The sequence below is a fragment of the Gambusia affinis genome, linkage group LG06 (assembly GCF_019740435.1).
Source record: "Gambusia affinis linkage group LG06, SWU_Gaff_1.0, whole genome shotgun sequence".
Lineage (NCBI taxonomy): Eukaryota > Metazoa > Chordata > Actinopteri > Cyprinodontiformes > Poeciliidae > Gambusia > Gambusia affinis.
Genome location: NC_057873.1, coordinates 21,637,207 through 21,663,025, shown reverse-complemented (window position 1 = coordinate 21,663,025; position 25,819 = coordinate 21,637,207). Strand labels below are relative to the sequence as shown.

General features: G+C 37.7%; 2 protein-coding genes across 2 annotated transcripts; one reads left to right on the top strand and one right to left on the bottom strand.

Moving 5' to 3' along the window:
• The first annotated feature begins 203 nt into the window (after positions 1–203).
• gpr184 (G protein-coupled receptor 184) lies at positions 204–5,537 on the top strand. Its single transcript, XM_044120656.1, has 2 exons — positions 204–560; positions 2,617–5,537. The coding sequence occupies exon 2, from the start codon at positions 2,657–2,659 to the stop codon at positions 3,689–3,691; it is 1,035 nt and encodes a 344-aa protein (XP_043976591.1). The 5' UTR covers positions 204–560; positions 2,617–2,656; the 3' UTR covers positions 3,692–5,537.
• Positions 5,538–13,329: 7,792 nt separating this feature from the next.
• Positions 13,330–25,131, bottom strand: si:dkey-202l22.3 (7 transmembrane receptor domain-containing protein). The gene is made up of 4 exons (XM_044120655.1): positions 24,937–25,131; positions 16,517–16,989; positions 14,968–15,365; positions 13,330–13,734 (listed from the first exon to the last, which is right to left on the bottom strand). Exons 2-4 carry the CDS (start codon positions 16,977–16,979, stop codon positions 13,441–13,443), a joined length of 1,155 nt encoding a protein of 384 aa, XP_043976590.1. The 5' UTR covers positions 16,980–16,989; positions 24,937–25,131; the 3' UTR covers positions 13,330–13,440.
• Positions 25,132–25,819: the final 688 nt, after the last annotated feature.

The following is a 25,819-nucleotide window of genomic DNA, read 5'->3' as shown; positions in this document are numbered from 1 at the left end:
GCCCATGCTGAGCTATACATGTAGATCATTTAACGTGTGAACCTTTGGAATTAGTGGAAACGGGCCCTGGGGCTGAACCACAAAAACTGGGACGTGGGTGAAAGACATTTCACAACCTGTAGTAAAGAGCTAACTCCGCCCGCTACTTTCCGTCGTGCGCGTGTGAGGTCACATTTCTACCTCCTCCCTCTGTGTATTTCCTCTCCCCGTTACACAGTTTTGTTTCGTCCACACTGCAGACTTGCTGCTGACATATAAGTTGCAGCTGCGTTCATAAAGTCATAAATAAGAACAAAAAAATTGTTAAGAGAAATCAAAAAGACAAAGGTCCACGTAGGCTACATTGTGGTAATCGCTTTACTAGCTGGTGATGTTGAATTAAGTCGTTGAGGTGGACAATGTGAGACTGGATTATAAATTATGAGGATTTTTGTCTTTCTCTCTGAAGAACATTTTTCTGAACCAGCAGAGATCGAAGTTAAAACATTTGTGGAACGTGTCCATTCCTTGGCCGGAAGACAGATTTTCTTCTTCAAACACGCAACTCTGAACGAAAACAGGTGAGACTGTTATTGACTAAAGTTACAAATGTGAAATGTCTAACAGAATACTTATAATGCTAATCTTGCTTTTCTAATGTTTCATGTTTTTGCTCTAATTAAAAAAAGAAAAAGAAAAAAAGAAGCTTATTTTGTTACCCTATCAGAACCTTTTTTAACAGACATGATGCCCGACCCTTTTGTGTGGTAATGTTTGATTTTCTAGTGTAATGTTTAGAAATTCCCAGAGCAGGACACTTTGAAATGTCTCAGATTACAGGAGAAGGTTGTTTGAGAAGAGGAAGTTATTGATTTGACTTTGAAGTCAAATCAATAATAAAGATTTTGCTTTGCGTAGTCGAGCAGTGAAGCTCTAAATAAAACATAAAAGCAGAAGCAACACTCATCTACTCCACAAACATTAGCACAATTATGAAATGGAAAATCAGAAATGTTGTTCTTGTAAAAAAATATTACGTGATAAAACTCTGAGAATTAAAGACGGGTAGTTTTTAATAATTATATATATATATATATATATATATATATATATATTCCTGTTACATATTCTTCTTGTGTTGCTCCGAAACAAACTTTGTACACAGATTTTCCACCTGCGTACCCAGTTTGTTTCTCATGTTCACAAAAAGAACATCTAAATGTAACAAAATACTTTCCAACAGAATCTCCAGCCTTTGTACATATGTTCAATTTTCTATTTCTGAAAAATTTGCATTGGGATTTAAACACATAACTCACATCACCGCAAAAATAAAACCGCCTCACATGAAATATGCTAACTTTTGTAAAGGGGGAATACCAACATGTGGTTAGTCACACAGTCTGATTACTACAGCTGAACGTACAGTTAGAGTAAGGTTTTACAGAAGTGATCACAGCTGTTGGGAAAAACCTTGCTGTAATACCACACAAGTTTCCAATGCGTGCTTCTCTTGGAAAATGATTTGAATGAATTTGTGAATCAAACCACCACAAAAGTAGCTCGACATTGTGACCCTTGAAGGTAATCTGATGCTGCATGGGTTCTCCGTTATTGGGTTTTGGGCATGTTGATTCCATTACAGGCACCCTGAGCCTGTAAAACAGAGCAGTACTAGCCAGATGGAGGAAGATGAAAATAGTCAGGAGATTAAAAAAAAGAAAAATGAAAAGCACAAAACATTTTTCTAAAAAAACAAAAAAACATTTCAACTACCTTTTTATTCCCAGAATCAACCCAATAATATTTTTTCTGATGTCTATGCAAGAGAGTTTTTTAAAGAATCGCTGGGCGACACTAATAGCATTTTTGAAGGGTCGGTATTGATGAGTAAATCAGGAAGACAATAAAAATCAATCAATTTGCATGATGGGTCAGGTTTGCGATATTAAATCTTTGAGCCAGAGTCAACATCTGAATACGTCTTCGTCACTTCGTATTAAAGCTGGACAGCGAATTAAACTGTCAGCCTGTCTCTGTGAGCATACATTTAAATCAGTAACTGAATCTGATAATGGGTTGTTTACCTCTCCGCAGAATTACAAATATGCACAGCAAAATTAGATTTAGCCTGTATTATTTAGTGATTGCTGGACACAACCTATTCAGACTCTGCAGTCTGTCTTTGCTGCTGCACGTAAACTAGGGATTCGTAACAACAAGAAAGAATTTTTGTATTTCAATTCATGGGGTAATATTATGAAACAAGTTAATTGAGAAGTTAAAACAAAGTCAAAATTTAATACAATTTAATGAGGGTCCATCTGAAAATATTGTATGAGTTTAGGGGATAGGAGTTCATAAGTTTCTTACTTCTTCCTGCTCCTTTTTGAGCATGTTAAGATTACTGTGGTACAAAAATATGTCTTTTGCATTCCTTGATTTTGTGCATGATTTTATACTGCCATCATGTTCGAAATAAACTTTAATTTAATTGAATTTCATGCTGTTCAGAGTGAATGAGAAGTTGCATTCAAATATTTATTAAGTGACAGTAACGTGCAGCATGCCAAGAAGAGACGCACAACATGAAAACACACTTTTATTCAAATACGTTTCGTTTTCTTAATCTTTCAGGTGAACTTCCAAAACCAGACAGCGGCTGAACACTGAGGACATGATGAACGTCACTCCCACAGCAACTTTAGCCACGACAAATGCAACTGAAACATGTGTTGACATTAAGGATAATCCTGTCAGCAAATTCCTGATGAGTGTTTACATCCTGGCTTTTGTCTTCGGCTTGATTTTCAATGTGCTGACTTTGTACCCAATATGCCAGCAAGTAAAGCAGCAGAACGTTTTAGGGATCTTCCTGCTCAACCTGTCAATATCTGACTTGCTGCTCATTTTCACCACTCCCCTTTGGATAAATTATTACCGGTGGAACCATCAATGGGGACTAGGTGTGGAGTCCTGCAGCGTAGCAGGATTCTTCTACTACTCCAACATGTACATCAGCATCTACTTGCTGTGTTGTATCTCCGTGGACCGCTGCCTGGTGGTCTGTTACCCACTCCGCTTCAAGCACCACCATACATCTCGATACGCATGGGTCCAGTGTGTCGTAGTTTACGCTCTGGTTATAATCATACACGTATTCATTCTGAAAAATGACGAATTAGTAGATGTTCATGACGACATACACAACAGTGACCGTTGTTATGAGACCTACCCAATGAAGCGTAATGTGGCCATGTTTAATATGATCAGAGTGGGATTCGGCTTCATTCTTCCACTGCTCGTGTTGGGAGTGAGCTACTGGAAGGTGCTGGCCACTGTGGGAAAAAGTCCCGGCCTGACTGCCCCAGCGAAGAGGAAAGTCCGTCTGCTGTCCTATGGAGTAATTGGCATCTTCTCAGTTTGTTTTGCTCCCTATCACATCCTCCTCTTTGTGCGCTCATATGTCCGTTACTTCAACGAAGAAAAACTTCACTGTGCGTTTGAACGCCAGATGCACTTCCCCTTCTCCAGCACTCTGGCAATATCCAGCCTGAACTGTGTCGTGGATCCTGTGCTCTATGTTCTGGTCAGTAATGGTGCAAAAGATAAACTGAAACTTTGCTGTAGAGGTCAAGAGCAGAGAGGGATGGAGGACTGCAGGCTGACTCCCTATAAAAAAGAAACATCTAAAGAGAGTGATTTGATATGAAGGGTAGACCGACTGTGATGTATTGTTTGTTTGCATGTATGTACAATATGTATTAGCCCTGACGGCCTCAATTACAGAGTAACTTAAAACTGCTCAGTCCTGTGATACAGCTTGACATTTGTGATGTAAAGAAATAAGATTGTGTCAAATGTTTTCAGAAACGTGTTCCCTCTTCTATGTGACATGTGAACCAATTTAATTCAACTGAAAAACCTGCAAAGGGGAAAACATAAAAAGATAAAATAGCACCAATAACCATATAAGTGCGCACACCCTTTCACTTGTTATTATGCAGCTTTTAGTGTACATTTAATCTGCCTATACATCTATTATCAATTGTAGCTAATCTGATTGTGAAAAAAGATCTGGTAGATTCTGAAACCCTTTTTGAGGCAGAGTAACCAAATATTGGTTTGACAAGGGGTGTTGAGTCTTAACAGTGTTATTGAATCAAAAGGTGCTTTAGCAAAGTGTTATTTATTTTTGCATACACATGCAAACCACACCAGGCTGGTAATAGTATGTCAAGCAGTTTAGTATTTTTGCCCAAGTAAAAGTTTATTTTTTTATTTTTATTTTTCTTACTTAAACTGAAAAAGTTGAACTTGATAAATGTGACTGTACATTAGAAAAAAATGTTTGGAAATATTTCACTTACTAACCTCAAAAATGTCCTGAACTTTTACCAAATGTGTGACGCCTGTTTCTCCCACTCTGCACAGCATGCATAGAGGAAGAAGGCTGTAAGATGTTTGTGTCTCAGAGCTCAGTAATTGCTTTGTAGTCTTTTGGCTTAATTGCTCTTGAGGCTTCTCTAAGTGGCAGACAATTATTGTTACACACTTACATTGAACCAGCCTTTTTATTTTATTTTCATTCTGTGCATTTTGCACCACGCAATTCTTGAAGTGTAAATAAAAGCATGCATGCAATTTCCGCCCCAAATTAATACTGAAACCCTTCAACTTTGGAGACCTGTTGCATTGGAAATAAACTAAAACCCTCTAGTTTGAACAAGTGCACAGTGTTGAGGTTGTTCAGTTTTTGCAGCTGGCATTTTAATAATTTTCTAATGAAGGTGAAAAACACTGCAAAGCCCATATGTCCAAGTACATAATCATTATCTTGCACATAAAGATAATCATAAATCCAGCACAGCTGTGCCATTGTGCGCCGCGCGTTTGTCAAGTAGGCGAGGAAAGTAATCAGGAGGCATGAGTGCATCTGAGTGTGAATGAGGCATAATTATTTTCCCATTTGAGCTGATCATTCGAAAAGAAGCATGGTACAAAAAAAGGAAGAGAGAGAAGAAAGAAAGGAAAAGAAATCAAAAAAGTAAGACAGGAAAGTTTATGGACTTATCAAATTTTGGTATCTTTTTCAAGAATTCTTCTAAGTTTGAAATATTCCATGTTAACCAGGATACAAGAGAACGGCTGAGACAAAGTGACATAAACACACGTAACGTGTTCGCGGGATACAATACTCAGTATGACTAATCAGACACACCGCAGACTTGTATTTATATACATGTCACTTGTGATTTATTGTCTCTTCCTTTCTGGCTTCCAAGGTGTTTGTTAAACCTTGCCGCCTAATCTATGTGTGAAAAACAGCTTTTTGAGCTTTTATTCTTGCAGAATGCATGAATTTAAAATTATACTTCTGTGGAGGAAGTATAATTTCCTTAAAAAAACGGAAGAGTTTTTAGTCTTACGTTGACATGCCTTTATCACTTTCAATAAATAAGACCTTTGATAAGAGTTTACACTTGTAGCCCTAGGTAACTTGAATGTTGTATAAGAAGTGAACATGACGTAATAAATCTTCCACTGGCTGAGACTGATGTGAGGTCAGATGTGCTCATTTGAATTTTCTCTCTGAGGAATATAACACATACATTATCATCTGCGTAAGCTTTTATTCAATTATGAAATGTAACCAGTTAAAGTATAAAAATTAAATCAGATCAAGAGGCGAGACTTTCTCTGAACACACTGTGTTCTGGAGGACCTTGTTGTTAAAAGATTTAATGTATTCTTGGGTCGTCTTCTTTTCTTGTAAAGAGTGTCGCTAACAAATGCAAATGCATTATTATCAATGTAAATGTGGAAGAGTTTTTAAAGTAGAGAAGAAGAAGAAGAAGAAGAAGAAGAAGAAATTGTGTTCACCACATCCAGATGCCTTTGTGCATTTTGCTGTTGCCGTGTCACAATATTTGTATTAGCAAGAAATTAAACAGCCGTTCCTGACTGGGCCGTTGGCTGGTGAAACTAAACTTGCTCACTTTCAGTTCACAAAATTTGCGTGTTAATAGACTCTTTCCCATCATATCTAATTTTTGTTATTAGAATTTCACAATATCTCTTCTCAGTGTAATGTCTGAGGAGTCTGTCATTTTAGTTACTGTCTGCAGATTTGGCTTACGGAAGTGAGTGTAAGCTGTTATTACGAGCCACAGACATACAGAAGAATGCGTGTGAAGCTTTCCCACACAGATCCGCTCAATTATGCTTCACAGCACAGTCTCTCCTGCTGACTTGGATTCCTCCGGTGGATTTTCTACCGGGTCAGTCAACAAAGAGATGGAGACGTTTTGAATGATGGCATCGATTTTCGTATCAGCTTTGGAAATAATAGACTTCACTTAGAGTCTCTGTTCCTCAGGATGCACATAAGGATGCTGCTATTTTCTCGATACAATCAATACTAAAGCTAAATGTTCTAAATGTTCCTGCTATAAATATTTAAAGGCCAGTCATGGCGGGAGTGGCAGCAAAGTTATTTTAATGTTGTTATTCTTAAAGAGAAATCAGTGTCAGCACTTTTCAAGTGCCAGAGATAAATATCGGACTGTTCCTGATCTCTGATTGGCTCATCTTTGGTGTGAAGAATCAAGATATGTCTTTGTATGAACTGCTGTGACATTATTGTGAGTAAAGTGGTTTAAAGATGGCACATACCTCTTTTTCAACGGCCCATGGTGAGACGTTCACTGTGGAAAAACTGAACCGAGGCCATTTAAAACAATCAACTGTGCTGTTCGAATGGTTTACACATGATCTTTTTCACACTTTGCTGAATATACCAGACATACTCTCATGGTTTGGGTGGCCTATTTAAGATGCAAACTCTCCAGCTGCGTCTTAAAATTTTCTGCCTTCCTGCCTTCTGCTTCCAGCTTCTGTTTCTCCAACACCTAATCACCCAGTTGGGGACCGAGTTCAGAGTATCTTTGCTAAATTCCTGACATAAGGCAGACGAGCTAACGGGAGTAGAGATGTACTGGACTCTCCACAAGATGTTGACCAGCTTGAGCTTGAATTGATGAGATTCGAGCTCTAAACTTACATAAGACATATTTAAACTTTTACACATTAGTTGTCTTATGAAATTATATTTATGCAAAAGCAAGGACACTAAGAGAGTTATGCACTACATGTAAGTTAAAAACAGCACAATAACTGTCCCTTTGATCTTGTAAATGTAAAGTTTGACAAAATTGAAGTTGTCGTCAGACGTCCTGTGGCATCAAGCCCAGGTTATTAAAGATTTCTTTCTTTCTCCTGATTCAGCTGTAATGAGCTGCCTCAGGTTGCTGATGGACTCCCTGGTGAATCAATATGGTGTCATTGATTTGCTGTTATGACTCATGGCCTTATTGTATGATGAAAGCGAGGTCTAAATGCACTGTACAGACAAGCTATTCTTAGACATCATTTTTAGTGCTCAGTCAATTATTGTAACCTACACAAAAGTTCACCCAGAAGAGAATAATTTTTCATCTCTTTTTCCTCTATGCCCATCATAGTTTCTAAATTATACCTGATTGCTGTTCTCCAGCTGCTTATTATGTTGTTGTATACCTTTAATGAAACAGCAAGCTTTTATAATCAAACTGAATTCACAACCACAAATCAGGGCTGGGCAGTCAGCAAGCTAGTAATTAATCGTCGTGGTTATTGTAAACGAAGTTGTGTTATACGTATTAAAGGCAAAGTGTGTTTTGTACTGATGCAGAGGTGCCTCAGTTTTACAAACTGGAGCTGTGTGAAGTGGGCTTTTGAAGGTAGAGCTCTTAATTGCTTTTGTGATATTGATCTTGTGTTGTAAGAAGATCAATACGTTAAGCTTTGTTCACTAAGAGACATACAAACAACCCGATCTATGATGAAGCCGAAACTTTAGTGTGGTATGCGGTAAGCATAAAAAAAGTCCTGCTAAGATAAAGCTCTGTTATGCTCTGGAATGATGAAAGATTTCTGATGATTTATACTGACGGTTATCAGCAAAAAAGAAAAAAAAGGGGGTGATGAGGATGGAACATCAAATACGGCACAGCGGGACAACAATAAAGGTATAAAACAACTGGTAATAAATTATGCATATTCTCTCATCTAATCCAAAAATTGCAGATGGTGGTTGGTTGATCACCTGCACCGACACCAAAATAAAGAAGGTTCCTATCAATGGTGGTGATGGATTCCTGTTTCAGCTAAGCTACTGTAAACCCTCAAGCACACATAAAATGCCTGACAGGAATTTATGGAAAACTGGCTAAGAGGACTGATGAGCTCTGAGTGAAACCTGCTTTTCTCTAAAGCTGCATGTTGTCCCAGTTGATTATTCAGTCTACTGGACAGATGAAGCTGCAGCACATTTTTCAAATCCTAACCACAAAGTTGTCGACACGTAACCGAGTTTGTTCAAACAGCAACAACCTGGTTATGCTCCAACTACCTGCCTCAATTCCTACCATAATCAAGTAGCTATGTTACCTTCAGTTGTTAGGATCTAAAAAACTTTTCTCGGGGGACCCGCTCTTCTAATTTCAGCTCAACGTTCCTGAACATAATTTTGCGTCCTTTTGCTAATAATCCATGAACTATCGCTGCTACACACCCCTACTTAATGTACAGTTCGTCTTACTGTTACCAAAAAGAAGCTTTGTACCTCATTTATTTCTTCATCAGCTTGCTTGTTTGGATATTTCAACATTAAATTTGAGCAGTATCAGTGTTTAGCCAAATCTGTAAAGCCTTTTAAAAACTTATTTACTTTTTTTTTTTTGGTTGAACTTAATGTTTAGCTTTTAAATGCAAACATATTAATGTTGTCCAATTTTGTCAAAATTTCTTAAGCTCCTTTCCCAAACATGTTCACAAAATGAAGGAATTTACAAAATATCTAGTTTATGATGCTATGAAATTTAAATTTAAGGAACCTGCAGAGTTTCTGTAAAACAACTTCTGGTAAACAACTTAGTAAAACAACAGGAGGATGTGAGTTGGTTGTAAATTTAAATGAACGCAACAGTTCATTGTGAGTAGTGTAGTGTTAAAGCATTATCAGCTTCAAACAAACTGTGAAAGTAGGAGAGACAGAATCATTTACATGCACCAAGCTTGGCTTTAAATGTGCTGAGTAAGATGTTTGTTTGTTCGTTTTTTAAACAAACAAGCATTGTGTAATGCAGAATTAAACCGTCAACATTTTAATTCACTTCACAAAGTGAATGTTGACAGTTTAATGAATACTTTGATGCATAATGCTTTGGGTGATAAGCACATTTTTGCTGACACTGAGCGCTCATTCAAATTCAATTTGCAACTAATCTGAAAACATTTCACATCAAACTTCATAAAGCAGGAAAACATAGCTAACCTTTAACTCTTTAGTGGGAGAGTGGCTAGACATAATTAATTATTATTATTAAGAATGAATTTTTAATAACAAACATTAATAATAATAATAATAATAATAATAATAATAATAATAATAATAATAATAATAATAATAATAATAATAATAATAATAATAATAATAATAATAATAATAATAATAATAATAATAATAATAATAATAATAATAATAATAATAATAATAATAATAATAACTGGTGATCTTTGAGATAATGAAAATAAAAGAAACAATAGCTTCACATCCTAAATACAAAGTCTTGGCAAAACAAATCTTGATGAAACATACCTGAAAAGCTATTACTACGTAAACAATACATTTCATAATTGATAATAGAAAAAAAACAAAAAAAACTACACAGTGTTATTGGTATTTTAATGCAATTTTTTTTTTCGTTTTTGAAAAAATACTTGAAAACATCATGTTTCATGTTTGGCAAAAATAACTGAGCGTCTGTCCTGGACTTGGATTATGTTTTGAAAGACATTGTGAGTGGGAGCTAGTAAATGCGGAGCATGTTAAAATGAAAGAAAACATAACCAATGGTCTTAACCAATCTAAAAGCACCCAGTTACCTTGGTTTGTCCACCTCCGCCCTTCATCGCCGTCTCTTCCTCCCCCTCACTGTTCCATCTTGTCTATTCCTGCTATGTGTTTGCATTCCTGGCAGAACTGAACAATTTTTCTGCACATCTGTGATTTGTTAATTCCAGTGAAGGAGTAGTTCATAAGCCTAGTCTTAGTGAAGAGTTTGTGAAACAACGTCTGATCTTTATGCTTTTTACCAGCCTGCTCTGTTGTGACTCATAGAGAAGATTTAAAGTAATAAGAGCTCCTTCTAAGGATTTTACTCTGTGCTTTGTGAAACTAATAACATGAAAGTACACACACAAAGCTAAGCAAGCAAAACAAGTTCTGTGTGTCTTTTGTACACACAAAACTACTTCAGTCTGTAACATCTGCTGTGGAGACACCATATTGTTTTAAATGCTTGTGTTGCAAGACAGCTATGTTCCAGAGAATTGCAAAGTAATGGTGACCGTGAAAAAAATGTCCAGACAACCACTGAGTGGTTTTTATCTGATGGCCTGCCATGTTAGAAAATCCTCAAAGCACATAGATTTCTCTGTTCCAGTGCCAGTCTCAGATAGTGTATTGTTTTCTACTGATGTGCTTTTGACTTTCAGTTTTAGATGTCAACAGGTCAAAGGTAAAGGAAACAGCCCTTGCAAGCATCTGAAGTATTTTGTTTTTGACAGGGGGGAGTTTGAATTATGCACATGTGCAACATGTTACCAGGTCATTGACTGAAAAATAAACCTTTTAAAATGGATTCTGATATGTGAGATGTAGTTTTTCCAATACAGGACCTCTTGACAGATGGAGGGAAATTTCATGCAGCTTTAATTAATTTCAGTGCCACACTGTGTTTTTAATTTTGTTTTAATCATTATTAATTTCTCTCTAACTTCTTTACAGAAAATAATGTTACATCCACAAAGTTTAATGCATTTCACTAGAATTTTATGTGTTAGATCAACATGAAGTGTAGCATAATTGTGAAGCGAAGGTTAATTATACACAGTTTTCAGCATTTCTTTGCAACTACAAACACTAACGGTGCTGCATGCATTGGCATTCAGCACTTCCATGTTAATGCTTTGGAATTACAGCTGCACGTCTTTTAGGATGCACGTCTAGAAGATGTGCACAGTTGTTGGTTGTCGTCTGCTTGATGTTGTCTTCCTCCTCGGCTCTGTCTTGCACCTGGGCTGCATGAGTGTGGTTTCTTAGCAGGCTGCTGCCACAGTACCTGAGAGTCACTTCCTCATCAACTTATCTGCTTTAAAGGCCTCGGCATGCTTATTGTTTGCTAGATAATTAGTGCTAATGGTAATTATAGTTTCTGGCTTTCTATATTGTTAATTTCTCTGGTACATATACCACAAGCTGGCTCACACGCCACTCAAAATTTCTCCAAAACCTTATCTTTGAACTATTTGGTGTTTGTTCCACAGTGCTCCATAAAACTGTTGTATTTATGGAAAATTACATTCACATTGCAGTTGGCTTGGCTTGTGAAGGCAATTGTAGGCAAATGCGCTGTTATATTTAGGAGTATCAGAGTAAAGGGGGCTGACTATAAATGGATGCCACAATTTTTAGATGTTTATTTGTTAAAGAGAATATACGTTATCCTATGTTTTTGTTGGAATAGGTTAGTAGTTATAACATGACGATAGACACAAAAGGTCAAGAGATTTGAATACATTTGCAGATTACTGAACGTCACTTTCCTTGGGAAGGGAGTCAATATTTATGATAATGAGTAATTACTGTACTTGAAATGATTTGCTAAATGTTGCCGCAAAGAGTTTCATATCATTACAGAAGATTGCAGATCCTGAAATGCTTACCGCCATTTATTTATGATTCATAAATCTGCAAAGGATCTTCTTTAGAAAAATCAGCAATGAACGACACACAGGTAAAACCACAATGGAAAACTTAGTTTATTTTCACTTCCCCCTCCGCAACCCATGACATCAACTGACTTCTGTGAAAATTTGATCTTCTTCTCCTTCCTCCATTTTATTGAAACACTTTCTAACAATACGAAACAAACATGTGTTTTCTCAGCTTACCAGGAAATAGGCATTGAAGGAACATCAGGAGACAGCCTCAACAATAATTAACATTTTTATTAGCAAATCTAAGCCATAAGTCTCCAACCGTGTCAGAACCAAGTTGAAATCACTAGATTAAAATCACTCTTTGTTTGAGGTGGATCTTGACAAAGAATTCACCGGAGAATACATTCCTATAAATCAATCAGAGGACTCAACTGTTGAGCAACACGCAGCACGGTAATATGATTGTTAAAATGTAAGAGCTGGCGATAAATTTCAATGCCTTTATGCTGTGATGGCTGTTTCTGCTCCTTCACCAAATGGTCCAAGTGTTTTGGGATTACTATTGGACAAGCAGACTAGATATTCTTGTAATCCCCTTTGACTCTTGGATTATTCTACTGTTTTATTTATGTGTAAAAATAAACCAAACTGAAATCAAGTAAACGTAATAACTTATTTTTCTGGTTTAAAAATGATTTGACGTAGGTGCTTTGAAAGCATTGATCATGCTTGACAACAGCTCAGTAAGAGCGGTGTCACTGCAGAGACGCTTATGAGGGACTGTTCTGGTTATGCTCTGAATATTAAGACAAGTATTAAATACATTTAGCTTCTCCTGACACATCCAAATTACTGTTTATTACTGTTTATCAACTCTTTATGAATCTGACATTTCTAACACTGGTATTGTAATCATTTGGATTTTTGTGGGGCTTTTTTTTCTTTGTTTGAATCCATTTCCCTCATAATCTGAAAATGCACACTATTTACAAAAGCAAATATTTCTAAATTGAAAAGATGTCACTGTGAAGTAAAATCATCTAATAAAAAAAAGCACACCATATAAGCAACAAAAAAATAAGCCAGTTAATGCACATTTCATCACCAAATCAAAGTGATTTATAAGGCAAGCGAGGCAGAAACAAAAAAAAAAAAAGAAGAAAAACTACATATTTACCATGTGTATAATAAAATAAATATATTTCATTTGCACTTTTCCTCTTCTTGGCTTTTGCTCCATATCTGGTGTGAAGGATTCATTGCTCAGCCTGCTCTCTGAAGTGCTTTTAACCAAGTTTTTGAACCATTGTCACTAGTCTGAGCCTCAGTCTTCAGCATGTGTCTCCAGCCTCAGCGCTGGTTTATGCCTCTGCTGAACTTTCTAAAACTTCAGTCAGCTGAATGTCGAGGCCACAAGCTTTGCTATCCAAGAAAAAGACAGAGATGGCTTAAGCTGTTTTGTACTTCATCATCAAGCTTGACATCATGCACGCTGGTATAAATCATTGCCTGTTGGATATAAAACAGGACTAAATGTCTTGAAGTGAATGAAAAAGCTGAAAAGCCATGATGGAAAATGGTTTAAACGAACACTGAGCCTGTGTTTGGCATTTTCCCATATTTCTGAACATCAATTTAAATGTCGGGATGAATCATGTGGCTTTGCATGACGGGAGCTGTTACTGAAGTCGCCTCAAACACGCCGCTCCTGGACGGCGCGCGCTCCACCATTTCCCCTCGACGACTGCGGCAAGGACAGAGGTAGCCTTTCAGATGCATGCGCACTTTGCTGTGCAGGGAAGCGTAGATGAAAGGGTTGTAACACGCAGAGCTCATAGCCACTAAATGGCAGCAAACTTGCAGGACGTTTATGTAGCGTTTCCCAATGAATAGGAACTCTGGGTCCAAGTCCAGCAAAAGGTTCAGCACCTAAACAATTTGAGACAGACAAAAAAAAAAAAGTATTTAATTTAGAGTACATGAAGAGTAAAACATGATGTCATTTTGTACACAAATAGTTCCGAATTTTTATCTTGAGGTTTTGTTCAAAATTTCATAAAGCAATGTCATGTCAATTGTTATTTACACAGGAAATGGAGGAAGAAGGCGACGCACTCTTATGAACTTCCTGTCTGAAAGACAGGAGCATCTGAAGTATTTCCTATGACTGTAACTGAAACAAGTGAGGGGGTGAATAAGTCAACAAACATAGAGCCACTTCATAGCACCATCAAGTAACTTTGACTTTTTAATTCAAAAACCACTTTAGCAGTTTACAGGGGTGTCAAACTCCAGTCCTCAAGGGCTGCAAGTCATGCAACCTTTAGATGTGCCTCTTCTGCAGCACACCTGAATAGAATAATTAAGGCTCCGGAGAACTGATCTACACAAGGTGGAGGTAATTAAGCCATTTCCTTCCAGTGTTTTGTACCTGTGGCACATCTAAAAACTGCAGGACTGCGGCCCTCGAGGACTGGAGATTGAGACCCCTGGTTCAGAAGATACCAACAGATTCTGAAGTGCCAGTGAAGTGATTGTGTTTTGCTACGGCGGTACTAACCATCAATCAAAGTGTCACTTCCTTTGACATGCAGAGATTATGCTTACAAAGATCATTTCCTCTTGGTGACATACAAAAAAGCATGCAACAGTCTAGCAAGATTGGAAATGTGTCTGTAGGCTGCATGGATCGCCACTGTTGTTGTGAAATGAGTCTTTCTCACCCGGTAAGCTTTGCAGCATAACCAGAGTGACCTTAAAATGATGTTCTCATCAACCACTGCGCTGTGTAACTTCATCCTCTCCATAGTCCTTGTAATAATGAAATCCTAATCTTTTAGTCTTCATGGCTCATTGAGAAAATAGTGTCGGATTTGCAGACTGTATTATTCCAACATGGCTCTCGGTCATAAATGATGCAGAAAATCTAATCTCGCCGACAATAAAAGTTTCATTTTTGGCCTCTTCCCTGCTGTTGTGTTTATCATTTGCTGGTTGATGCAAATAGAAGTAGAACGGAAATTTGGTCTCCTGACATTCAGCCGAATCAGATAGAAAAGGGCGTAATAAATAAATAAATACATAATAATAATAAACAGTAAACACTGGTAAACATCAAGTGGCTAGTTGTTTGTTTTCAGCCTTTGCTTGTTTGGTAATTACCTGAAGAGGCAGCCAGCACAGTGCAAATGCTAGCACTGAGGCCACCAGCAGAGTAAAGGTCTTTTTTCTTCTTTGACTCCATCGCTGTTGACTGCTGGACGTCTCCCCAGGCACTGAGTAGCGCTTGAGACTAACCGTGATGGCGCAGTAGGAGATGCTGACGGACAGCAGCGGGATCATGTAAGAGGTTGCAAGGATGAAGCAGGAGTACAACAAGCGCAGATTGCCGCTGTTGGGCCAGAATTCCTCACACACCACCAAGTCGATCCCACTGGGACGAAGGTCCAGGTAGCGCGTGTAAAAAGACGGAGGTGCAGCCAAGGCCAGAGACAAAAGCCAGACTCCCAGAGTCACTGCACCACAGCCCCAGACAGAAATTCTTTTCCTTACTGGGTGAGCTGCGATGAGGAAATGAAAAAAACCCAAATGGAAATAAACAAGAAGGAAAGCATTAGGGACTTATTGCTCTTAAATCCACTTCAGAGAACAGGCTGGATAATAGACAGCCTCGGATAAACCTGTTAGCTCTCCTGATCAAGAAGTGTTCAAAAAAAGCCCTAAAATGAATTAATATTGTATTCCTCTATACATATTGTCAAACTGAAAGGCTTAAAAAAAAAAAAAAATCTAACTTTTGGTTTGAATTAGGAATCCAATGTTAAGAAAAAAAATTAACATTAAAGAGAAGCACATTCCTTTGAAATGAACCAAACTGAAGCATTCATTTATTTTTTGGTTTTAAATTGATTAATATTTTCAGGAACTTCTAAGTAGTAATACATCACTTCCTTTAAATATGACTTGACATGAAGGCCCATCTGTATTGACAACTGGTCATTACACTACATGAGCATCCATCACTATCCTGCCACTACTAACAATAAGGAGGATTTTGGTAAACTCGAGTATATAGTGGCATCAGGTCGCCATAACAACCAATAATTTAGTTTTAACATTTTATTTAACCCTTATTTCAACAGGAAATAAATTAAAAAAAACATCCATTGAGATTAAAAACAGATTTTTCGATGGATTCCTGGCCACGAGGCAGCAACAAATACAACACAGGAAGCAATTAGCAATTTGTCCACCATGCTAACTGATTGATTTAGATTAATGCATAAAAAAAAAAAAAAATTGTTTCTTACCAAACATCACAAATGTATGAATGATGAATGGTAAAGTTGAAGAGTCTAAGATTGGGAGTTTAAGCAGCAAATACTCAAGGTGGGTCTGGATTTGATCAAAATATATACTATAGAGTATGGTGGAGGATCTGAGATGCTGTGGGTCTTTCACTTGCAAATGTTGTCACCAAATAATTATTTTTATTTATTTTTTGCTATTGTGCAATAAAAGACTAAATAATTTTAAGGTTCTTTAGGCATCTTTACTTGAATAAACAGCAATATTCTCTTAGATCAATACATTATCTACCATTTTAATGTAAATATATTGTTTTATACGGTGCTTAATTTCTATGCAGATGATATTTAATGAGTAAATGCAACAAATTCACATTCCAAAGCATAAATGTTAAGTTATTTACCTACAACAATGTAGCGATCAACAGCAATGGCTGTGAGTGAAAGCACCGAGGCGAACACTGTGGCACACTGCAGCAAGGGCACCAAGTGGCAGAGAGGTTGTCCAAAAGCCCAGCCGTGGCTGTCGAAGGCGTAAGACACAGTCAGTGGGACACAACTTAAACACATCAGCAGGTCGCCAGCCGCCAAATTACCAATGAAGAAGTTGGTGGCATTGTGGAGTTTTTTGTCTGCCAAAATGCAGGCCAGCAAAAATGAGTTTCCAACACCTGCCACAACCACCACGAGGCAGTAGAGAGGCAAAAAAAGAGGTTTGAACCGTTGAAGAAGCTCCATCCCAACAAACATGTCCAGTGGGTCGCTATGATTGAGTCCTGGGCCTTTGTTGCCTGCTGGTTCTCCTGTTGCTTGAGTAGCGTTTCCAGTCAAACCAAAGTCCTTATTCATAAAGATGTCCATGTCCATGCTGGAAAACCTGAAAAGAAAGGCAGAAATGAATCATTAATAACTCAAATTTGATGAATGTAATTAGTCATTATGAAGGGATTTCAAGACCATGGCTGGTCTGACTAATTTAGAGTTATTGTATCTAAAATAAGACAGAATTAGTCACTATGACTACCTATAATGATTGCATGTTTTATGGGCGGGAGTTTTACTTTTATGGTTTAATTCTTGAACAAACATGTGTGGCACAGAAAATGTCTGCAAACCTACACAAAACAGACCACGGTGATGGTCTACATTTTCATTTGTGACTGTGCTAGGTCCAGTTAGAGGGGTTGGTTGTGTTGTAAAAGTAGCTTGTTGCCAGAAGATGAGGCACAAGGCAGCTTGAGTTGCATCAAGCTGTGCACATTGGTGAGAATGGGACAATGGGCCCCTGGGAAGGAAGTAGCAATACCATAGACTTCCTGCCTGGGACGTCCCATAACATAGCTTGACCCATAGACAATCAAAGAAACTCTCAGTCCATTTGAGTGTGATATTTGCTCTGACTAACTATAAATGGTAGTTCATCTATGAAAACTTCATGCTAGTTTAGTTTCTTATATCTCAGGTTTTCTGAAACACCCCGGATCACTGGACTTCAACTGCGGGCGATTTTTCCCCCCCAAATTGTAGAAACATTTAAAGACACATTTGGATCAATAAGAAATTTCCTGGTAGTACAACGTGTAGCGGTATAGAGTGGATGCCTCAAATGTGGAGACTGCTGACCCGTTCCCTGCCTTCACTATGAGTAAAAACCCATTATTTTACAACAAATCAAATGAAGAAAAGGCATATTTTTCTTTTCAGGTCGTATAAAACGTTTTTATTTTGTCCCTAAGTTGCACATCACCTACAAGGAGCCACACAGTCTGTTAGAATACCAGAAGTTTGACCTCTAGGACACAAGAAACCAGTTGCCCAATGTTAGCTGACATCATTTATAGTCAGAACGACAGCAGAAGTCAACATTAATGTGTTTGTATGACTATGTTTCATCTTGATAAACAAATTCATATACAGCCAGACAGCACAAGAGAAAATATAAATCCCTGATGGTTCTAAACATACATGCAGACTGACTATAATTATTCACTTGTAGATCTTTTTTTTTTTTATGTCTAAATGAAACAGAGTTTGAGTATGAACTCTCCTGGGATTCACTTAAAATATTTTTATGACTTCTCTGGGGAGCGTTCTAATGTGAAGGATACATTTTTCCGCTCCAGTGCATCGCAACGCATCATATGCTAGAACATTTTACTCACTAGTGGATTTGCTTAGAAGAGCTGCCAAATCCCAATTCTGGTTGCTGCTGCGTGCAGCTGCTAGATATAAAGTGAAGTGCACACCAGCAGAGAAATGTAATGAAAAGTGTGAATTCATCAGGCCTTGAATGCAGTTTTTGTAAGCACTCATATCAACGATTAGCTCAGTCCTTTTTAACATAATCCAGGATAATAAGAATCCTTATCTGCAGCCATTGTGCCGAGGTGAAAACCATCTCTTTCGTATCATCACATTCAATTTAGAGCTCAACAACGAGCTTGGAAATCTTAATTTTAAAAACCTGCTTTCAAGAGCATTTGGCAGGAGATTTAGTATTAACAGAAGCATAATTGTGTTGGTACTCTGTGACAATTTCAAGCTTATTATTGACAATAGACCTTTAAAACTGAAACTTGCCAGTTCTCAAATATTTAATAAAATTCAACAATCTAGCATTGTTTGTGATTACTTTATATGTTCCTCGTTATTATTATTTTTGGCTCCATAGTTGATGGCATTTTTCTCTATGACCAAGTCCGTTCTCGTGAGGCGGCTGCTCCCTGTCTTCCTGTGGCCTTTATGGTTTGGCAGCTAATAAAAGAGCAAACAGCTGCAGTGGCTACAGAGTGAAAAGCCATCTGAACCTAAAATCATTTTCAGATGCCTGTGAAGCTTTTTTTCATTCATGACAATTGCTCCCTGTATCCAAAACAAAAGGGTGACCTTTGCTCATACATCAGTGTTTCCAACATGTTAAACTTGTAATTAAAACTAAATTGATCTGTTTTTATTATTTTAAATTTACTTGAAGACTTAAGGATTGTGAATGTCAGGATCACCTGCAGTCTACGGCTAAATGCACTGTGCGTACCTTGAGTTTTTCATTTGAGTAAAAAAGAGAGAAAAAATTTATATATATATCTGTATATTGTAGTTACTATTAACAAAATTGTGGGAAACAAAATGCTGTTTTGTGTCTAAAGCTCCTGTGTGCATTTATGCTGCATATCTGTGTGTGTCAGGAACTCGCCATCAGGTACTCTGTGCAACATTACTGTGTGCCAAGCGCATTGCGCGCAGGTCTGTGCTGGTTTTGTGCGCCACACGATGCATGTTGGGCATGTGGTTGTGGTCGTGTGGGCCAGGTGTAGTGACAGTTTTGTCTTTTGCGCTCGCCCTCCAATAATCTCCTGCAGGCGCCCCTGGTGAAAGCAGGGTGTTTTATTTGACTAATGCTGATTATTCCTCACAACACAAAGCCCTTCACACTAGCTGAGACATATTTATTAATCTACTGAATACAGATTGGTGCTGTCACTAAACAGATTATCCATGGACTAAAAAGGTTTGCAGCAGGGAAAGCATGGTTATCTGTGGACAAGGATGTGTGTGTGTGGCTAAAAATGCGGGGCTTTTATTGGCACCTCGAGTCTTTTGACATTTTGTTATAGTTCAACTGCAAACCTCACGTTACAAAGCATTAGGCCCTGTCCAGGTGGGAACTTTTTTTTTTCACCCTCAGAAAGAGGGAAAATGTTTGTGGTAGTGCTGCAGCTCCTGCAGAACCTCATTGATCAACTTTAAGAAATGATCTGTGTACCGTAGTATTTCACTGACAAGAGAAGGCCGAGGAAAAACAACAGATTCAGGATGCTTGTGTAGACAAGGGTGAGACCGATAAACGAGCCCCATCACCACAAACATTCTTAACGCAGCTGCTTTGCAGAAGAGACTAGAACGAATACTGGTCTCTAGAAGCTTCTCTAGAAGGTGCAGAGACAAGCTCCAAAATACTTTCAGCTGTACCTGCTGCAAAAGTTGTTTCAGCGAGGCTCAACGCAAATGCAGATCAAACTTTACAGTTTTATTTGTAGCAGTTTTTTATATCTGGCGTTCTTCCTTCCACTTCGTAAATGTTTATCAATCAATTGTTTATGAGGAAGTCATAAACGATAAACATACAAATGCCAATAAAATGCACTGGAAATTGTGTCTGTAGCATTACAGAATGTTTAAAAACACTATAAGGATCATCAAAGATTTTTTGAGCAGGATGCAATTTAACCTACAAATCAGTTGGTTAAAGCAACAGAGTATCATTAGGGGCATTTTGTCTTCTTGCCTCTTGTGCACATTGTATAACTGGGGTAAATGTATTTTTAATTTTCTTTTAAAAGGGACAGGTTTGTTGACCACACAAAACATATTCAATAAATTTTTTGAAAAAGATTACTGTCAGGTTATGAGATTTCACCTGGCCAGTTCAGCCTACTTTGAATGAGCTGTTTTAAGGCCACATCTCTATTATGCAAATAAGCTGCTGGCTGTGCCTCCAACTCAGTGTTTGGACTGAACAGAGATGAAAATGGCTGCAAACAGATGCTCAAATGTACAATGACACAGCTTTCACCCCTTCATTACGGAACGGTCAGAATGACCATGGGTGTGCTTTTATGAATATTTTTTTTTGAAAAGAGACATCCCTCTCTTTCAAGAATTGCTCTTTGCTCTTCCTGAGCACTGAGCAGTTCGATTACAGAATTTTCCTGTAATCGAAGTCTGTTAGTAAATCCTCTTGTGTACTGTCAGCAGTTTTTAAAAAAAGTCCTGTGTTAAGTGATTTATCACAAAACTATCATTTTGTTTTCTGGCAGTATGGCTGAGACAATGCCATTAAAATGTAAAATGAAGCCAAGAAGCTCTGCTATCCGTGACTGGGAGAATACATGGGCATGTGTTGTTCACTGCAGCCAACAACAAAAACAATAGTCTTTTCCAGCAGCCATTGTACAGCGTCTGCATCAGTAAAACCAAACATACAAGTCTTCTAGTAATGAAGTGAGCAAAGTTCTGTGGAGATGATGAGAAACTGGGCTAAACTGGGATTGCTAGGTAAAAGGGGAAGTGCCTCACAATTGTAACTTAATAATCCAGAGGGTTTTGAAACAGCTCATGTTCCAAACCTCAAAAAACATGAACTAATTGGTTGGGTGTTCGAACTGCTTCTAGAAGCACTAGAGACCTAAATGGAAATACTATGATGCATAGCTGGTCTGGTGCTGTGGCTTTGCGGGTTGCATCTCTAAATATCCATATTACGTAACTACTTCCAGTTCCACAGTTTTCTGGGAAAAACTGTGAACAAAGCCTTCCTGTCTTACACTCCAGGCAAAGCAGGGCAGTGCTTTTGTGTAAGAATAACAACAAAGTGTCGGCCTTCCTCTGCATTTTAAATGAGGGAACATCCAAAGAAGCACAACATGTTTTGCTTCATGATGTTTTCATCAGTAACATCCAACCACACTGTATCAAATATTTATTAGCAATAAATTTAGCTCTTTATGAGGGGAAATGATCTCGCCTTACCTAGAAAGCGGAAGCCGTTTTCCTGATCTGATTGTTCTGGTAGAGGTGATTGTGTTGTTGATTGCAGTTCAGCATATTTTATGACTTGAGTATTTGTCAATATTTCTCTCATATCAGACTTCACATGATCAAAGCACTATAAGGATAAATGGAGGAAGTGTAACATGAGTAAATCTTTGTATATTGGCTTTTCATCTCTGAAGACATTTGTGTTTCTGTTCACTTCAGCAGAAAAGCTCTACGTCATTATTTAAACAACATGGACTCTTTTACATTTAGCTGAAACAAAGCGTCTTTCTAAACAAATAAGTTGGTTTTTAGAGGTTTTTTTTGGACATTGCAAATTATTAGTTTTTTTTTCAAACAGTGGAATGATTGTTGCCTTGAATGTACTTAACAGATGCTACGTTTTATGAAATGCTTTGGGGAACATTTAGGTTTGTTTTTTTCTGACTTATTTCAACAGGTTTGCTTATGTTATGATTATACATTTGGGTATATTTGGAAGAGATCTACAATATATGCAAGGCTTTTTGGTGCAACCAATTCTATAACCATTACTTGTCATTGAGATCCATGCGACCCATTATTGCAGCATTACAAATTATTTAATCTCATTCAAGCAAATTTGTCTTCTGCCTTATTGTCTCAGGCTACAAAATGTTTTCCTTGATAATTGATGATAGGAATTTCTTTTTGCCTTGATTTCTTTTGTTAATCACTAGTATTAAGGAGACACTAACTATTGTCAAAGGTTTGTTTGTGTTTTTTCCAAGTACTTTGTGCAATTTTATAGCACAGTCAAGTAACTCTGTAATCTTCAGTTGTTTCTTTTAAAAACTTCTGTTTTTAAAAGAAATTTCACTTAAACTAACGCTTTGAAACTGTCTTCTGTCTCTTTAAGAAGCTCCTGCTCTTTCTGATGCTCCGCCTTCAGAATGTCATCACAACAATGTTTTTCCATTATGTTTTTGATCATCAGCCGGTGAGATTTTCTTTTTGAATTGACATTAAAGTTATTTAAAGTGTCTGCTACATCTCAACTCGTAATTTGATATATTTCTCTTTCTTTTTCGCAGATCATCTGTATACGTAAAGAAATATGTTGTGTAAGTATTTGTGACAAATTAGATTCCATGAATTGTAAGTAATTAAGAAGCGGTGATTTAATGCAATGTTACTAAATTGTGCAAATTAGAGTAGAATATGACCAATGACCAAGAGTTTTTGTAACATGAATCCCTGCAGCAATGGTGAAATTAGTGCTGGCCAGACTTTTCTCTAAACTCCTAACTTCTGATGGACGATCGGTCTTTCAGTAATGAAGTCAGCTGCGTAGACAAGTATTCATAGCTTGTTGCTGCAAATGAAAATGACTCAGATGAGTGATCAATTCTTAAACAGATGGACCCACTTGAATGACTTCATACGTGCACTGCAGCGTCACTGCAGTCAGTGGAGAGGGGGTGTCTGGTGGGGGTGGGAGTTAAACGGTTCTTCACGATCAATCCAAAACTTGTTGGTAACCATTACTTTCTCAGAATCGCTCCGCCCGAGAGCTGGCCCGCGCCTGGTGTCAAACCAAAGTGTGTCTTTGATTGCTAATTTGTTATCCGCATGTCGGTGATCCACAGCAGGATCATGCGCTCTGATCCCATCTGGTCTCCCAACATCTACCTTATCAGACAGCTTAGAAGGAACCCACCCTCGCCTAGTAACGCTGTTGCCATGGCCTTTGTGGAAATCATCCAGACCCCACAGCTAATTTGTGAGGCGTGATGTGAATTGAGCACTCTCAAAATGCAAAACAGGAAGGACATCTACTGTTGATGCTCTCTCACCCTGCTTAGCTTGCTCTCTTGTATCCCCATCATTTTTTTTCCCACATTCATTTCTATCACTGTGTGACTCCACTGACATTTCCCTCTTTTGAGCACTTTGTTCGAATTTTAGACGTCCGTCATAGCGAGTGTGCCGAGGCATCCAGATGGAGCTGGAGGCAGAAGCTGGATAAAAGTGAAACACAAATTAGGGCAAAGGTGAACCTGTGCATTCCTAATGTGGCGACTTAATGCTTCCACTTACTGTCTAAATTGGGGATGTCAGATAAACAATGCATAATTTCCACTTAAACTTTAACAAATCTGAACTAGAGACAGTCTGCATATTAGAGTCAGCAAATGACTGAAATTTTATTCTGTAACTCTTCGTGTTTCTTCGGGTCTGGGAGACTAATGATTAGTTGCTGGCTAAATGTTATTTTCACCTGCTGACCATTTCGTTACTGGAGGTCAAAGCAGCCCTACAGGCATTGGTTTACTTAGGAAAAGGTTAGGTTAATTTAAGAAGTAACAGTCAATATTTATTTTTATTAGTTGTTTTGCCACTGAGAAGTTGAAGCAGCACTGGAGCCAATAAACAAGAGCAGCACAAACAAAAAGCTTTATTATATCCTTAGTTTTACAAATTTCCTGGGTGAAAATTAGATTACTTCAGATTATCTTATTTTTGTTTTAGATTCACTGAGAGTAGTTGCCCTGAGTGTACAAATGCTTAAGTTTCATTTTTTTCAGCAAGTAATTAAATCAAGCAAAAACCAAACAACTGAGCTTTCATAATTTCTCTCCTTTTCTCTGCAGTGGAATCCCTTGTGATTGCAGTCTGTGCAGAAATACAATAAATGCTGTACATCAAATTAATTCAAAACAGATAAAGTTGCTGACTTCTGTCATACATATTTTACATGTTTTGTGAAACATTCCTACAATACAACTTTTATAAATTTTTTGTATTTAAATTAGGCATTCCATTCTATTTTAAAAGTATCTCCAAACAGAAAAAAAAAAAAAATATATATATATATCTGTTCAAGAAAAGCGCACGGAAAGCCACCAAAGCAAAATCTGCAGGCAGAAATACATTTGTTTTCTCTAGAGCTCCTTTGAAATGTCACACAATCCTGCAGTGCCAGAACACGTTTAAAGATGAGAAATGCTGCTGACCAGCATTCGTCTTAAATTGGTTCAACTTACAGGGTTTTATTATGGTAATCAAATCATTTAAAAGCTTAATATCTCTAATTCATTTTTCCTTCTACTTTAAATGAATGAGAACATTTTCTAACAATCAGTTGCCTCACAGAGAAAGTAATTATTTTTAGATGAAATTTCAAATCTGGGTATTTTAGCTGAATTCCAAAATAAAAGATTTTATTTTTTAAATTGATTGTTTTGTTCTTTATGCAAAAACCCCCTCCCCCCAATGTTTCAGTATGTCATCAAAATAAAGAACTTACCTTTTCAAATTAGACAGAATTCCTCTTCGCTTTTTGCGAAAAACGCTGACTTTCCTTTCTTTTTATCCCTGTTGTGAAAAATCTCAAATGTTGTCACTGAACGAGCTCTCCCCGCAGCCTAAAAAAAGCCCATGTTATATGGAGAGTCGGGGAAGAAGATGGTGTGTCTCACTTAGCGCTCAATGAGAGTGACGGGGGAAAAAGGTGGGAGAGAGAAGAACCCACGGTACCTCTCTCCCTTCAAACCCTCTCACGAAATGTGCGCTCTCCCTCATTTGTTCCTTTATCGTGTCTGCATTTTTACACATTCACACTTCACATATACACAAACACACACACACACACACACACACACACACGCACACACACGCACACACGCACAAAAGCGACAACAGCCGGCTATTATTTGACCTCGGCTGGTTGAACGCCTGCTTTTTTCTGCTGTATTTGAAAGCCTTGATTGCCTTGCTGAGATATCAACTACCTGCGGAGGAGAAAGAGGGAGGTAGAAAGAAAAGAAAAGAAAAGAACAACCATGTGAAAGATGGACAGAATTGTACTGTATGTTCTCAGAAAGAACCTGATCTCTGCTGACCGCTGCTAAGAAGGCAGAAGTATTGTACAAGGATGCAACTCAGTGACTGACTGTGATGAATAATTTAAACATAAAATGTTGGCAATATCTGCAACATTTTTGTCAGCTCAACCCTTTACTTGATGATTTCAACACTTTCAAATGCTTTGTCTTTTACTAGGAAATATTTGTGAAGCCATGATGTCACCATTAGACTAATTTCTGTTTGCTCTCTCCCTCCGTTGACATGAAGCCCACTCATGGATATCCTGCTGACTGCAATGAAACCATCGCCAAATAATATTTGGA

Bases quoted from the DNA above. Each gene is read 5' to 3' on its own strand.
- gpr184 (XM_044120656.1), top strand. From the start codon at position 2,657: ATGATGAACGTCACTCCCACAGCAACTTTAGCCACGACAAATGCAACT.
- si:dkey-202l22.3 (XM_044120655.1), bottom strand. From the start codon at position 16,979: ATGGACATGGACATCTTTATGAATAAGGACTTTGGTTTGACTGGAAAC. The intron at 15,366-16,516 runs GTAAATAACTTA...TCCTCATCGCAG, and splicing joins TGATCGCTACATTGTTGTAG to CTCACCCAGTAAGGAAAAGA. The intron at 13,735-14,967 runs GTAATTACCAAA...CAAATTGTTTAG, and splicing joins TGTGCTGGCTGCCTCTTCAG to GTGCTGAACCTTTTGCTGGA.